General features: G+C 48.1%; 1 protein-coding gene across 1 annotated transcript in view; it reads left to right on the forward strand.

Moving 5' to 3' along the window:
- The window catches only part of LOC126259796 (uncharacterized), a 233,611-nt gene that overhangs the window by 90,604 nt on the left and 126,627 nt on the right, over positions 1 to 16,380 (forward strand). The window contains exon 2 of the mRNA XM_049956818.1: positions 1,393 to 1,500. Within this exon, the coding sequence (XP_049812775.1) occupies positions 1,393 to 1,500 (108 nt within the window). The remainder of the gene's footprint in view (positions 1 to 1,392; positions 1,501 to 16,380) is intronic.

Below are 16,380 nucleotides of genomic sequence, written 5' to 3' on the forward strand. Positions count from 1 at the left end.
TTGATGTCTTCCGCGACGGCGAAGTCATCTTTCAGCAGTATAACTGTCCACGTATCGGAGCCAGAACCGTGATACAGTGGTTCGAGCAGCATTGTAATGAACTCATGTTGATGTCTCGGCGACCAAATTCACCCCATGTGAAGCCTATGGAACTCATCTGGGTCGCTAGAGGGACCGTCACCGCGTATGCAAATCAGCGGCCCGTTATTTACACGGATTACATGGCCTGTGCGTAGACACGTATGGCCACATACATCCACAAACCTACAAGAAACTGAAACTTCCTGGCAGATTAAAACTGTGTGCCCGACCGAGACTCGAACTCGGGACCTTTGCCTTTCGCGGGCAAGTGCTCTACCATCTGAGCTACCGAAGCACGACTCACGCCCGGTACTCACAGCTTTACTTCTTCCAGTATCTCGTCTCCTACCTTCCAAACTTTACAGAAGCTCTTCTGCGAACCTTGCAGTACTAGCACTCCTGAAAGAAAGGATATAGCGGAGACATGGCTTAGCCACAGCCTGGGGGATATTTCATATCAGCGCACACTCCGCTGCAGAGTGAAAATCTCATTCTGGAAACATCCCCCAGGCTGTGGCTAAGCCATGTCTCCGCAATATCCATTCTTTCAGGAGTGCTAGTACTGCAAGGTTCGCAGAAGAGCTTCTGTAAAGTTTGGAAGGTAGGAGACGAGATACTGGCAGAAGTAAAGCTGTGAGTACCGGGCGTGAGTCGTGCTTCGGTAGCTCAGATGGTAGAGCACTTGCCCGCGAAAGGCAAAGGTCCCGAGTTCGAGTCTCGGTCGGGCACACAGTTTTAATCTGCCAGGAAGTTTCATATCAGCGCACACTCCGGTGCAGAGTGAAAATCTCATTCTGGAAACATCCCCCAGGCTGTGGCTAAGCCATATCTCCGCTATATCCTTTCTTTCAGGAGTGCTAGTTCTGCAAGGTTCGCAGGAGAGCTTCTGTAAAGTTTGGAAGGTAGGAGACGAGATACTGGCAGAAGTTAAGCTGTGAGTACCGGGCGTGAGTCGTGCTTCGGTAGCTCAGATGGTAGAGCACTTGCCCGCGAAAGGCAAATGTCCCGAGTTCGAGTATCGGTCGGGCACACAGTTTTAATCTGCCAGGAAGTTTCATATCAGCGCACACTCCGCTGCAGAGTGAAAATCTCATTCTGGCTACAAGAAACTGTCCGATCCCTGATACGAGGAATAAGTGACATATTTCGTTCCAAAGCCTACTCAGGTATATAGCGACTTTTGTAAATAGTTTTAACAGAATGTTAAGAAAATGGTCGGTTTATTCTCCCGCTCGCACTTGTCCAACATACTTAATTCTCCGTAAGCAACGAACGAGATTTTCAAACCATCGATCTAACTTTATTTTCCAGATGGATACATTTTGGGCCTTGTCGGTGGTGGTCACTGCATGTACTTTCCTGTGGAGGCCGACACAGCAACAAGGAATTTTCGTGACATCTGGAGGCCTAAATCAACAGGTCAGTATAACAGTCCTCGGACTTTTAAGTCTTCTCTATGAAAATTTTAAAACTGCATTGTGCAATGTCTAAAGTGAAATGGTGCAGTGGTAAAGAAACTGCACCCGTATTCGGGAGAAGCGGTGTTCTATTGCCCGTTTCACCATGAAGACTAAATTTTCTGTGATCAAAGTAAACCACTTAAGGGGAATGCCACGATGGTTACTTTGAAAACGTCGCCGCTAATTTCCTGCCCCGTCCACATGCATTTCGGCCTTATATTCTGTTCCTAGTGATTCGATCATTTCGGTCTGGGACGCCTTCTATTGTTGCATACGCTATGTCCTTGGCCGCAGTGCGCATTCGTACCTCTTGCCATACGAGCGTTTGTCGAGTATTGTTGGGGTCCAGGTATTAGTACCTAGGGAGGCGTAATGTTTCATGGGCGTACTTACCTCCAAATCTTCGAACACGCTTCACTCACCTGTCAACACTGTTGTGGCACAGTACTCCTTCCCCAAATGCTGTCACCTGCTGCTGCACTCGCATGTCAGTAGTTTTATGATGCATGATGGTGAATATGTGAGCCACTGCACGTCCTGTAACAATAGCTGCCTTCACGTGTCTGGCTGTCCCAGTAAGCACAGCTGGTGACGCGCCCTCTACTCTACCCCCTCAAAAGCTTTCTCAACGCACGATGCGTCGTAACACACATCAGTCAATCGAGCTATTGAAATATCTGTACATTATATAACATGTAGATTATTGCGACAAATAGGGCGCAAGTATGAATTACACACGTTGACGATTGTACAAGCATTGTGTTCGTTACTTTGAATCATATCACGTAGCATATACAGGGTGTCCCAGCTATCTTGTCCACCCAAAATATCTCTGGAACAATAACAGCTATTGGAAAACGACTTTCACCGGTATCAATGTAGGGCTGGGGCCCATGAATGTACATATATGGAAACATTCTAAAACGAAAGAATATGTGTTTTTTAACACAAACTTATGTGTTTTTAAATGGACCTCCTATATTTTTTCTTCAGCAATCCATAGCATGACAAAGCACACACACAATGGCGTTGATTGCATCGCAATATTCCCATTACATCCCGAGATATTGAGACGCGAAGTTGACGCTTGAAACACCCGACATGCGCTGCTAGCGCACGTCCTGAGGCTCAGGCGTGAACCCCATGCTGCCCGTAATCGCGATGTGATTGACAAGTAAGTGTCCCTCTTGGTAAGTATGGAGGTGTGATTACACCCAGCAGAGAGGTCGAACTTCGGTTATTTTAGAATGAAATACGACGCGGCCTGACAACCCAGAAGATTTTACCTTTATAAAACTCATTGTTGAGCCCAGAGACGCTCAACCGCGCTTTGTCGCACCCCCCCTCCCCCCCCCCCCCCCAGAGGTTATACTCGTATTTGATCTGTTATCGATCGAGAGGCAGCAACTATGTAAGCATGATTGAAGACTCGTCCTCACAGCGTAGTTCCTGTCAAAAGAGCTGGTGCAAAGCAATTTGGCACACCCGAGAAACACGTTCTCCTCCTGAGCGCTAGGCGGTTCCGAAGGCGCGCCCACCGAATTTGATGATGATTCGTTTGCGTGGCTCTCAATTGCGCGGTCGTCAGTTCCCGTACAAAGACCCAATTTTTTCTTACACAGTTCAATCTAGCCACTGTCACGAATGACGACGATGATGAGGACAACACAAAGACCAAGTCTCCGGGCAGAGAAAGTCCCAAACCCGGCCGGGAATCGAACCTGGGACCGCGTGATCCAGAGGCAGCAACGCTGGCCAGTAGTCAACGAGCTGCGAACCCCACCGCATTTGATTGTCGCCTGCCGACTTGTGCTGCTACCTGTATGTTTTACAGCACAAAGACACAATCTTCGCTCTCCTCGGGTACAGAGGAAGTTCCCAGAATGAGATTTTCACTCTGCAGCGGATTGTGTGCTGATATGAAACTTCCTGGCAGATTAAAACTGTGTGCCGGACCGAGACTCTAACTCGGGACCTTTGCCTTTCGCAGGAGAGCTTCTGTAAAGTTTGGAAGGTAGGAGACGAGGTACTGGCAGAAGTAAAGCTGGGAGGACGGGACGTGAGTCGTGCTTGGGTAGCTCAGATGCTAGAGCACTTGCCCGCGAAAGGCAAAGGTCCCGAGTTCGAGTCTCGGCCCAGCACACAGTTTTAATCTGCCAGGAAGTTTAATACAGAGGAAGTTCTTCGAACTGTGCTTCAGAGGGCTGCAAATACCGCTTGCTATTACACGCAATGGATAGTAAAGAATCAGAAGTAAAATAAACCTACGACTACAATACTTTCTGAGGGTTCACTATTTCAGGAATAAAGTGGAAGAGGCTGGTTGGTTGATTTGGGGGAGGTGACCAAACAGCGAGGTCATCGCTCCCATCCGGTTAGGGAAGGATCGGGAAGGAAGTCGGCCTTGGCCTTTGAAAGGAACCATCCCGGCATTTACCTGAAGCGATTCATCACGGACATCCTAAATCAGGGTGCCCAGACGCGGGTGTGAACCATCGGGCTCCAGAATTCGAGTCCAATGTGCTAACCACTGCACCACCTCACTCGGTGGTGGAAGAGGAAGAAGGAAACGACAACTGTGTACTACGTACGGCAGCGGTGTAGGTGAAATTAAGACGAACAAGTTGATATAGGACACCTGAAATACAGGGTGATTCAAAAAGAATACCACAACTTTAGGAATTTAAAACTCTGCAACGACAAAAGGCAGAGCTAAGCACTATCTGTCGGCGAATTAAGGGAGCTATAAAGTTTCATTTAGTTGTACATTTGTTCGCTTGAAGCGCTGTTGACTAGGCGTCAGCGTCGGTTGATGCTAAGATGGCGACCGCTCAACAGAAAGCTTTTTGTGTTATTGAGTACGGCAGAAGTGAATCGACGACAGTTGTTCAGCGTGCATTTCGAACGAAGTATGGTGTTAAACCTCCTGATAGGTGGTGTATTAAACGTTGGTATAAACAGTTTACAGAGAATGGGTGTTTGTGCAAAGGGAAAAGTTCTGGACGGCCGAGAACGAGTGATGAAAATGTAGCATGCATCCAGCAAGCATTTGTTCGCAGTCCAGGAAAATCGACTCGCAGAGCTAGCAGAGAGCTGCAAATTCCACAATCAACTGTATGGAGAGTCCTACGAAAAAGGTTAGTTATGAAACCTTATCGTCTGAAATTGGTTCAAGCACTGTCTGCAGCTGATAAGATTAAAAGAATCGATTTCTGTGATTTTATCCTTGCTCAAATGGAAACAGATGAATCTTTCGTTTCAAGGATTGTGTTTAGTGATGAAGCAACTTTCCACACAAACGGGAAAGTCAACCGTCACAATGTCTGTATATGGGGCACTGAGAATCCGCGGGAAACAACTCAGTATGAACGTGACTCGCCTAAGGTGAACGTTTTCTGTGCCATTTCAGCCAATAAAGTTTTTGGTCCGTTTTTCTTCGAAGGTGCTACTGTAACTGGACTACAGTATCTGGAGATGTTAGAGAATTGGCTGTTCCCTCAGCTCGAACAAGAAGCACAACAATTCATATTTCAGCAGGATGGAGCGCCACCACATTGGCACTTATCTGTCCGTAACTACCTGAACGTCAACTACCCGAGGCGATGGATCGGCCGCCAGGCAGCCCGTGACAGAGCACTTAATCACTGGTCTCCAAGAAGTCCTGATCTTACCCCCTGCGATTTTTTCTTATGGGGGTATGTTAAGGATATGGTGTTTCGGCCACCTCTCCCAGCCACCATTGATGATTTGAAACGAGAAATAACAGCAGCTATCCAAACTGTTACGCCTGATATGCTACACAGAGTGTGGAACGAGTTGGAGTATCGGGTTGATATTGCTCGAGTGTCTGGAGGGGGCCATATTGAACATCTCTGAACTTGTTTTTGAGTGAAAAAAAAACCTTTTTAAATACTCTTTGTAATGATGTATAACAGAAGGTTATATTATGTTTCTTTCATTAAATACACTTTTTTAAAGTTGTGGTATTCTTTTTGAATCACCCTGTATTATGAAGCTGGAACAGCGTCAAAGTGGCTTACAAAAGCCGCCAAAGCGCATACTCGCCGTGCCTTGAATATTAAAGAGACAGTTGTTCTTGCACTTAAAAAAAGTAAAACAGATATATTGTATGTGTAAGTTTTATCACAAAATATTGTGAATCTTAATAGCATAAATTAACAGATTGTTCTGCTGGCCTCTTACTACGAACTAGGTGGTAAGTTTCTATGGGATCAAACTGCTGAGGTCATCTTTCTCTAGACTTACACACTACTTAATCAAACGTACGCTAAGGACAACACACACACACACACTAATCCCCCCGAGGGAGAAAGCCGCGTTAATCGTGGCAAGGCGCCTGAGACCGCGCGGCTGCTATGGACAACTGCTGCGCTTGTACTAGTGTTGGAACTTTAATAGTGGCAACTATTTATTTACAGCTCGTACAAAATAGTATCATCACTTCTGTCTCTAAGTTGGTCGTAGGTTGTGTTCCAAAAATGAACAGCATAGAGACAGAAGTGATGACACTTTCTGCAGGACCTGACCATCATTTTGCAGGACTATGCTGAAGCACGTACAGTACAAGCTGTTACTGGTTTGTTTGACTGATGGAGCTGCTAAGTGTTACACCACCTACTGCACTCCCCTGACTTAAGAAATCGTAAATTCATCTCGATTTCTAAACTGAAGGAAACACTTCAGGGCATTTGCTTCAGAACTGCTACAAATTCGTCGGGCAATAGACCGCGCCGCTCGAACTGTCAACACAACTGGCCCTGCTAGGACTATCCTACGACTTAACATCGCTGGCAACAGGTTTTACACAATGCTGGTCACTACTTTGAAGGTCAGTAAAACTTTGAAACACATTTCTATCCTTTACGAGCTGTAAATAAATAGTTGCCACTATTAAATTTCCAACCCTCGTAAAATTAAATTGCTACTATGGTGGAAAATTTGGATTCCTGTATGGAATCAACCATTTTTCCAATAATAACTTAAGTACAGGGCTATTACAAATGATTGAAGCGATTTCATAAATTCACTGTAGCTCCATTCATTGACATATGGTCACGACACACTACAGATACGTAGAAAAACTCATAAAGTTTTGTTCGTCTGAAGCCGCACTTCAGGTTTCTGCCACCAGAACGCTCGAGAGCGCAGTGAGACAAAATGGCGACAGGAGCCGAGAAAGCGTACGTCGTGCTTGAAATGCACTCACATCAGTCAGTCATAACAGTGCAACGACACTTCAGGACGAAGTTCAACAAAGATCCACCAACTGCTAACTCCATTCGGCGATGGTATGCGCAGTTTAAAGCTTCTGGATGCCTCTGTAAGGGGAGATCAACGGGTCGGCCTGCAGTGAGCGAAGAAACGGTTGAACGCGTGCGGCCAAGTTTCACGCGTAGCCCGCGGAAGTCGAAGAATAAAGCAAGCAGGGAGCTAAACGTACCACAGCCGACGGTTTGGAAAATCTTACGGAAAAGGCTAAAGCAGGAGCCTTACCGTTTACAATTGCTACAAGCCCTGACACCCGATGACAAAGTCAAACGCTTCGAATTTTCGGCGCGGTTGTAACAGCTCATGGAAGAGGATGCGTTCAGTGCGAAACTTGTTTTCAGTGATGAAGCAACATTTTTTCTTAATGGTGAAGTGAACAGACACAATGTGCGAATTTGGGCGGTAGAGAATCCTCACGCATTCGAGCTCGCATCAACGATGCTTTCGAACTCATTGATGGGGACATGCTGCGCCGAGTGTGGGAGGAACTTGATTATCGGCTTGATGTCTGCCGAATCACTATAGGGGCACATATCGAACATTTTTGTGCCTAAAAAAACTTTTTGAGTTTATGTATGTGTGTGCAAAGCATTGTGAAAATATCTCAAATAATAAAGTTATTGTAGAGCTGTGAAATCGCTTCAATCATTTGTAGTAACCCTGTACATTTCGCCTTAAGCTTATAAAAGTCATTTTTCTTTCGTTGCCCTCAAGGAAAAGTTTAAATTAATAATGTTTAACTAAACAGCCGACTTAGCCGGTGGCATAAGAGATTGAGAGGATACTGGAAAGCTTGCGTGGGCGCATGCGCTGTAGCCTCATAGACCGCAAGTATCCTACATAAAATTGTTCGTGTCGACTTCGCCTACACCACTGTGGTACGGTCTAAGCAGTTAATTACACAGAAAATCTATAAAAGGAATCCAGATTGCCACTCCTAAACTATTCCTCGTGTGGGTCAGGTGGAGCATTCGTTCGATTCTTCTACAGGGCAGTTGTTCTATGGTTTTTATCTCAGTGCCAAATTTCTCAGCAAGTTCTTATGCCACCTTATAAAGACAGGACGGAAGTGTAAAATACTGTCCTGACGAAGTTCTTTCAAATTGTCGCACGCTGCTTCCTCCAGTTGCATTGCTTGGAGTAGATCGATTCTCTTGGCTTGCAGTTGTCGGGCAGGCGGCAATGTTTTCCCAAGCACTTTGGCAAGCATACATACAATACATTTCGATGACTGCACAGCATGGAGGAAAACGCAGTCGTTGCAGTACGGCTTCCACTGCGAACGTTACACAGTTTCTGCAGCGCAATAGTGAGGCTGGGGAAGATGTCTCGAAAATACAGGACAGCATCATGCCTCCCTATCCAACATGCTTTACATAAGTTCTTCACTGTGTGAGTCTTTTCTGCCGGTAGCAATGACTGTATTTCTGCTTCTACACTGCTGGAAATTGAAATAAGAACAACGTGAATTCATTGTCCCAGGAAGGGGAAACTTTATTGACACATTCCTGGGGTCAGATACATCACATGATCACACTGACAGAACCACAGGCACATAGACACAGGCAACAGAGCATGCACAATGTCGGCACTAGTACAGTGTATATCCACCTTTCGCAGCAATGCAGGCTGCTATTCTCCCATGGAGACGATCGTAGAGATGCTGGATGCAGTCCTGTGGAACGGCTTGCCATGCCATTTCCACCTGGCGCCTCAGTTGGACCAGCGTTCGTGCTGGACGTGCAGACCGCGTGAGACCACGCTTCATCCAGTCACAAACATGCTCAATGGGGGACATATCCGGAGATCTTGCTGGCCAGGGTAGTTGACTTACACCTTCCAGAGCACGTTGGGTGGCACGGGATACATGCGGACGTGCATTGTCCTGTTGGAACAGCAAGTTCCCTTGCCGGTCTAGGAATGGTAGAACGATGGGTTCGATGACGGTTTGGATGTACCGTGCACTATTCAGTGTCCCCTCGACGATCACCAGTGGTGTACGGCCAGTGTAGGAGATCGCTCCCCACACCATGATGCCGGGTGTTGGCCCTGTGTGCCTCGGTCGTATGCAGTCCTGATTGTGGCGCTCACCTGCACGGCGCCAAACACGCATACTACCATCATTGGCACCAAGGCAGAAGCGACTCTCATCGCTGAAGACGACACGTCTCCATTCGTCCCTCCATTCACGCCTGTCGCGACACCACTGGAGGCGGGCTGCACGATGTTGGGGCGTGAGCGGAAGACGGCCTAACGGTGTGCGGGACCGTAGCCCAGCCTCATGGAGACGGTTGCGAATGGTCCTCGCCGATACCCCAGGAGCAACAGTGTCCCTAATTTGCTGGGAAGTGGCGGTGCGGTCCCCTACGGCACTGCGTAGGATCCTACGGTCTTGGCGTGCATCCGTGCGTCGCTGCGGTCCGGTCCCAGGTCGACGGGCACGTGCACCTTCCGCCGACCACTGGCGACAACATCGATGTACTGTGGAGACCTCACGCCCCACGTGTTGAGCAATTCGGCGGTACGTCCACCCGGCCTCCCGCATGCCCACTATACGCCCTCGCTCAAAGTCCGTCAACTGCACATACGGTTCACGTCCACGCTGTCCCGGCATGCTACCAGTGTTAAAGACTGCGATGGAGCTCCGTATGCCACGGCAAACTGGCTGACACTGACGGCGGCGGTGCACAAATGCTGCGCAGCTAGCGCCATTCGACGGCCAACACCGCGGTTCCTGGTGTGTCCGCTGTGCCGTGCGTGTGATCATTGCTTGTACAGCCCTCTCGCAGTGTCCGGAGCAAGTATGGTGGGTCTGACACACCGGTGTCAATGTGTTCTTTTTTCCATTTCCAGGAGTGTAGTTAAGTACCTTCGTTGAGCAGATTCCTTGATGAGGTTGGGTGCTGAACAAGTTATACCAAAAGCGATTTGTACGTTGCCTAGATTACAGGCTTTGCTTAGAGTAAAACTGAGCCTGTGACTAGCACAATGAATATAAATTGCTAATGGCTGTCCCTCTGATATAACTGTTTGAGCTCCTTTAAATGTACGACTCATATTTACTCCTCCCTCATAGGATTGTCCTCGGAAATAAGCTGCATCAATGCCATATTCTTTAATCTCCTGCAGGATGTGTTTGCTAAGTTTTCGCCCGTCAGGTCAGTAACAGCAATGGCTTTTACAAATTCTTCTCTTACAATCTACTCTCAACACCAGAGAAACTTATGCACCGAGCGAGGTGGCGCAGTGGTTAGACACTGGACTCGCATTCGGGAGGACGACGGTTCAATCCCGCGTCCGGCCATCCTGGTTTAGGTTTTCCGTGATTTCCCTAAATCGCTCCAGGCAAATGCCGGGATGGTTCCTTTGAAAGGGCACGGCCGACTTCCTTCCCCGTCCTTCCCTAATCCGATGAGACCGATGACCTCGCTGTCTGGTCTCCTTCCCCGAAACAACCAACCAACCAAACTTATGCATAGCGATAATTGTTCAGGGATGCTTATATCCGTTGTCTCAGCTGCTATTATGGTGGAAAATTTGGATTCATTTATGGAATCAACCATTTTTCCAGTAATAACATCAGTACAGCAATCCATTAAATCATTTTGTGTTGTCTTACTGATATAACTGGCTTTTTTTTTGAGACCGATTGCATGTGTTGTATTAATATTTCATCGCCTGCCGTGCATTCGAAATTTCAATAAAGGACGAAAGTTTCCGTCTAGAGTAAATTCCAATCATTGTGCGCCTGCTTTGCTCGGTGGTAACGTGCTTGCCTCCCCTGCAAGCGGGCCTCGGTTTGATTCCGGGCCGGGTTGGAGCTTTTCTCCCCTCGTGGACTGGGTGTTGTGTTGTCCTCATCATTATTTCATCCTCAGCATCGGGGCGCAAGTCGCCCAGTGTGGTGTCGACTGAAATAAGGCTTGAACTTGGCGGCAGAACTTCTCCAAATGCGGCCTTCCGGACAACGATGCCATACATTTACATTTTTCTCGACTCATTCAGTGTCCATCTCGTAACTGCCTTCACCCAGGAATAATTCATCGTCTCTGTGCCCCGCAAGGGCGTATTCTGAGCTCCAAATAACGTTATTGTTTATAAAATTGGGATTAGCAGTTTTTTCTGTTTTCGTCCACTCTTCTCCCTCTAAACTCATCCTTTCTCGTTCAAACATCCGTTGACTCCCCTTCCGTCATATGCAGAAAGGTCTGCCAGGCAACTACATTTCTCTTATGATACTTTGTGACTGTGTATAATTTCATTTACTTGCACATTTTCATTGGTGCATTCACTAGTCTTCCTAATTTCACATCATTGTTGCCTAATTTCACATTATTGTTGCCTGCTTCCGCCCTACCAAAGAGAACGCAAACTTTACAAAATCTGCCACTTAATTTGTTGCTGTAGATCATCCAAATACGTTTTCTAGCCATTTTCTCCGGAACGATTGCATTTTATTACCTTCTGCAACTTACAGAAAGCAAAATTTGAGTTATAAAGAGGGCAGATTGTGGGGATCCGATTAGCTGGAGCATCAGTAACCAAGACAGTCAACTTACTGAATGTTTCAAGAGCAACTGTGTGAACAGTCATGACAGCCTACACAAAACATTGAAAGACATCGTCGTGTAAACTTAATAGTGGGCGCAAACCAAAAATAATTGAGACAGATTGTCGTATGCTAACACGAATTGAGTCAAAACAACACAAAACTACAGCAGCTAAAGTGGCTGCAGAGCTCAGCAGCCATCTTCGAGACCCCGCATCTATCGACACTGTCAGCCGAGAACTCCATAAAGCGAATTTTCATGGACGAGTTGCTATACCGGAACCATTAGTGACGACAACCTACGCATAGAAGCGTAAAACATGATGTCAGGAGCAAAAATCCTGAACGGCTGATCAGTGGAAACACCTCATATGGTCCGATGAGTCAACGTTTTCGTTATTCCCAACATCGGGTAGGGTTTACGCCTGGAAAACGCGTGAAGAAGCCTACGATCCTGGTTGCTTGACTCCAACGGTTAAGCATGGAGGTGGAAATGTGGTGGTGTGGGCAGCCATGTCATGGTATTCTGCTGCTCCCTTCATTACTCTCAAAGACCGTGTTACAGCCAACGATTATGTGAACATTTTAAGTGCTCAGGGACGTCCCATGATTCAAATGTTTTTCCCCAAAGCGGCTTCCCCCGTCGGAGGTTCGAGTTCTCCCTCGGGCATGTGTGTGTGTGTGTGTGTAGTCCTTAGTGTAATTTAGTTTAAGTTACACTCCTGGAAATTAAAATAAGAATACCGTGAATTCATTGTCCCAGGAAGAGGAAACTTTATTGACACATTCCTGGGGTCAGATACATCACATGATCACACTGACAGAACCACAGGCACATAGACACAGGCAACAGAGCATGCACAATGTCGGCACTAGTACAGTGTATATCCACCTTTCGCAGCAATGCAGGCTGCTATTCTCCCATCGAGACGATCGTAGAGATGCTGGATGTAGTCCTGTGGAACGGCTTGCCATGCCATTTCCACCTGGCGCCTCAGTTGGACCAGCGTTCGTGCTGGACGTGCAGACCGCGTGAGACGACGCTTCATCCAGTCCCAAACATGCTCAATGGGGGACAGATCCGGAGATCTTGCTGGCCAGGGTAGTTGACTTACACCTTCTAGAGCCCGTTGGGTGGCACGGGATACATGCGGACGTGCATTGTCCTGTTGGAACAGCAAGTTCCCTTGCCGGTCTAGGAATGGTAGAACGATGGGTTCGATGACGGTTTGGATGTACCGTGCACTATTCAGTGTCCCCTCGACGATCACCAGTGGTGTACGGCCAGTGTAGGAGATCGCTCCCCACACCATGATGCCGAGTGTTGGCCCTGTGTGCCTCGGTCGTATGCAGTCCTGATTGTGGCGCTCACCTGCACGGCGCCAAACACGCATACGACCATCATTGGCACCAAGGCAGAAGCGACTCTCATCGCTGAAGACGACACGTCTCCATTCGTCCCTCCATTCACGCCTGTCGCGACACCACTGGAGGCGGGCTGCACGATGTTGGGGCGTGAGCGGAAGACGGCCTAACGGTGTGCGGGACCGTAGCCCAGCTTCATGGAGACGGTTGCGAATGGTCCTCGCCGATACCCCAGGAGCAACAGTGTCCCTAATTTGCTGGGAAGTGGCGGTGCGGTCCCCTACGGCACTGCGTAGGATCCTACGGTCTTGGCGTGCATCCGTGCGTCGCTGCGGTCCGGTCCCAGGTCGACGGGCTCGTGCACCTTCCGCCGACCACTGGCGACAACATCGATGTACTGTGGAGACCTCACGCCCCACGTGTTGAGCAATTCGGCGGTACGTCCACCCGGCCTCCCGCATGCCCACTATACGCCCTCGCTCAAAGTCCGTCATCTGCACATACGGTTCACGTCCACGCTGTCGCGGCATGCTACCAGTGTTAAAGACTGCGATGGAGCTCCGTATGCCACGGCAAATTGGCTGACACTGACGGCGGCGGTGCACAAATGCTGCGCAGCTAGCGCCATTCGACGGCCAACACCGCGGTTCCTGGTGTGTCCGCTGTGCCGTGCGTGTGATCATTGCTTGTACAGCCCTCTCGCAGTGTCCGGAGCAAGTATGGTGGGTCTGACACACCGGTGTCAATGTGTTCTTTTTTCCATTTCCAGGAGTGTATATTAAGTAGTGTGTAAGCTTAGGGGCCCATGATCTCATGATCTCAGAAGTTTGGTCCCATAAAACAGTACCACGTAAAAAAAAAAAAATAAATAAATAAATAAAAATATGTTCCGCAACAATGATGCCATATTTCATGACGATAATGCACCCATTCACACGGCCAGGCGTGGTATGAGGTGCATGAAAACCGAATTGCAGCGTCTTCTCTGGCCAGCACAGTCCCCGGACTTGAACATTACCGAATCCCTGTGGGCACTATTGGAGCGCAGAGTCAGGAGCAGATTTCCTCCTCCCTCGTCACTCAAGAGTTAGAAGAGGTTCTGATCGAAAAGTGGCATAACGTTCCACTGGAGACTATGCAATCATTATATGCCAATATTCCAAGAAGAATCGTGGCTGTATTACGGGCTAACTTCTGAGGTCATCAGTCCCCTAGGACTTAGAACTACTTAAACCTAACTAACCTAAGGACATCACACACATCCATGCCCGAGGCAGGATTCGAACCTGCTACCGTAGCGGTCGAGCGGTTCCAGACTGTAGCGGCTAGAACCGCTCGGCCAACCCGGCCGGCGGGCAAATGGGGGGTCCAACCATTTATTCCCAAATAAGTAAAGGTGTTCACATTATTTTGCCTATTTATACTAACACCTTCTGGGGGGTGTGGGGGGGGGGGGGGGGGGGCAAGTGCCCTTGTCCCCCTGACCCTCTAAATCCGCCACTGTGTGTAGTCAATATTGACAGACGGGTTGTCAGGAAACTGACCTGCATAATTTCCACATGAATTCGAAAGAATTAGGGGAACACGTTTATCAACGTTCGGTATGTTAAATCTATTTTGAAACAGGCGGTACCTGTGGTCTTATTGCATGGCGTGACATTTTCGCTTTCACCGCAGGCAACAACTGAAATCATTCACCATCCGTTTGCAGTGTTATGCATAACAGTGTCAGGTGCTCCTCAGAAGGAAGTGAGTACCAGTGTCGCAGCGTGTCCTAGTGAGGCACACAGGTGGCAGTTGTCACTTTTAGACGTTCTGTTCAACCAAGCACATGCAGTGCGACGTCTTAGTGCAATGCAAGTTGCAAGGTTGGTCTGTTTGATCCAGGCAGGGTGGATTTTCCGTCGTGTTGCTGCAGATGCCAATGCCTTGCCATGTGTCGTCTGTAGCTTGTGCACGCGCTACACGAAGACATGTCATTACACAAGGCGCGCTGGACAAGGTCGCAGACCCATATCACTGTGTTGCGGCGTCGTACGGATACCACCAGAGCACTGCAAGCCATCTCAGAAGGGCCACTGTAGCCTCTATGTTCGATCAGACTTGTTACCAGAAAGGAAATTACAACCCAGGCGTCCTGTTCGAGCACCGCACTTGACGTCACAACATTTTGCAGTTCGCCTTCAGTTCTGTCATTCCCATGTCCGTTGAAAACTTCGTCACTGCCGAAACGTGTTGGACGATTGGTTGGTTGAGTCGTGGGAAGGGACCAGACAGCGAGGTCGTCGGTCCCACCGGACTAGGGAAGGATGGGGAAGGAAGTCCGCCGTGCGCTTAACCACCCCGGCATTTGCCTGAACTGATTTAGTGAAACTGCGGAAAATCTAAATCAGGATGGCTGGACGCGGGTTCGAACTGTCGTCTTCCTGAATGCGAGTCCAGTGTACTACCCACTGCGCCACCTCGCTCGGTCAAAACGTGTTATTCACAGATGAGCCCAAATGCCCTCTGTTACAATGTGACGGCCGTGTTCGTGTGCGGAGACCCTTGGTGAGCGGTACCTGCCAAATGTTGTCCAGGAAATCGGCAGATGTCCAAGTTTCTGTGATGCTGTGGGGAGGCTTCAGTGTTGACAGCCATACAGATCTCGTCGTTGTCACCTTACCGCCAGGCAGTGGATCGAACAGATTCTGTTGGATCCTGTGGCAGCTGCTGCGTACGGTGGTGGCCCTGAATTCCTTCTAACGCTACGGCCTATGTGGCAGGGGTCAGCAGGGATGTGCTCCGAAGTGAGGGCATTGAAGTAATAGAATGGCTGGCAGTGACTCCCGACCCAAACGCCATAGTGCTTGACAGACGTGTTTATAGTCGTCCTGTCCCACCACCGATTCTCGAAGAACTTTCATGAGTTCTCATTGAAGGATGAGCATGGATACCACAGGATGACCTCCATAGACTTATTCGGAGCATGCAATATAAGTGGCAGGCAGTGATAAACGCTCGTGGGGGACATACACGTTATTGAAGCTCTCATAGTCCAAAGAAAAGCGCCCAGGCTGACGGAATGAATGATTGTTTTCACACTGTTTTCGACATCTGTCGGAGATTTCAGTTCTTTTTATGTAAACGATCGAGGATGTAGTAGTGTTTTGTTGTGTACTTAATTTGTGAACGATAAAAGTATCATTCGGTAATACACTCAGTCCTCAACTGTTGATCAATGGAGTGTGGCAGACGCCGAAAGTCATAGGTCCCCTAATTCTCTTGAGCAGTGTACAGGGTGATTCAAAAAGAATACCACAACTTTAAAAATGTGTATTTAATGAAAGAAACATAATATAACCTTCTGTTGTACATCATTACAAAGAGTATTTAAAAAGGTTTTTTTTTCACTCAAAAACAAGTTCAGAGATGTTCAATATGGCCCCCTCCAGACACACGAGCAATATCAACCTGATACTCCAACTCGTTCCACACTCTGTGTAGCATATCAGGCGTAACAGTTTGGATAGCTGCTGTTATTTCTCGTTTCAAATCATCAATGGTGGCTGGGAGAGGTGGCCGAAACACCATATCCTTAACATACCCCCATAACAAAAAATCGCAGGGGGTAAGATCAGGGCTTCTTGGAGGCCA

The sequence above is a fragment of the Schistocerca nitens genome, chromosome 5 (assembly GCF_023898315.1).
Source record: "Schistocerca nitens isolate TAMUIC-IGC-003100 chromosome 5, iqSchNite1.1, whole genome shotgun sequence".
Taxonomy (NCBI): domain Eukaryota; kingdom Metazoa; phylum Arthropoda; class Insecta; order Orthoptera; family Acrididae; genus Schistocerca; species Schistocerca nitens.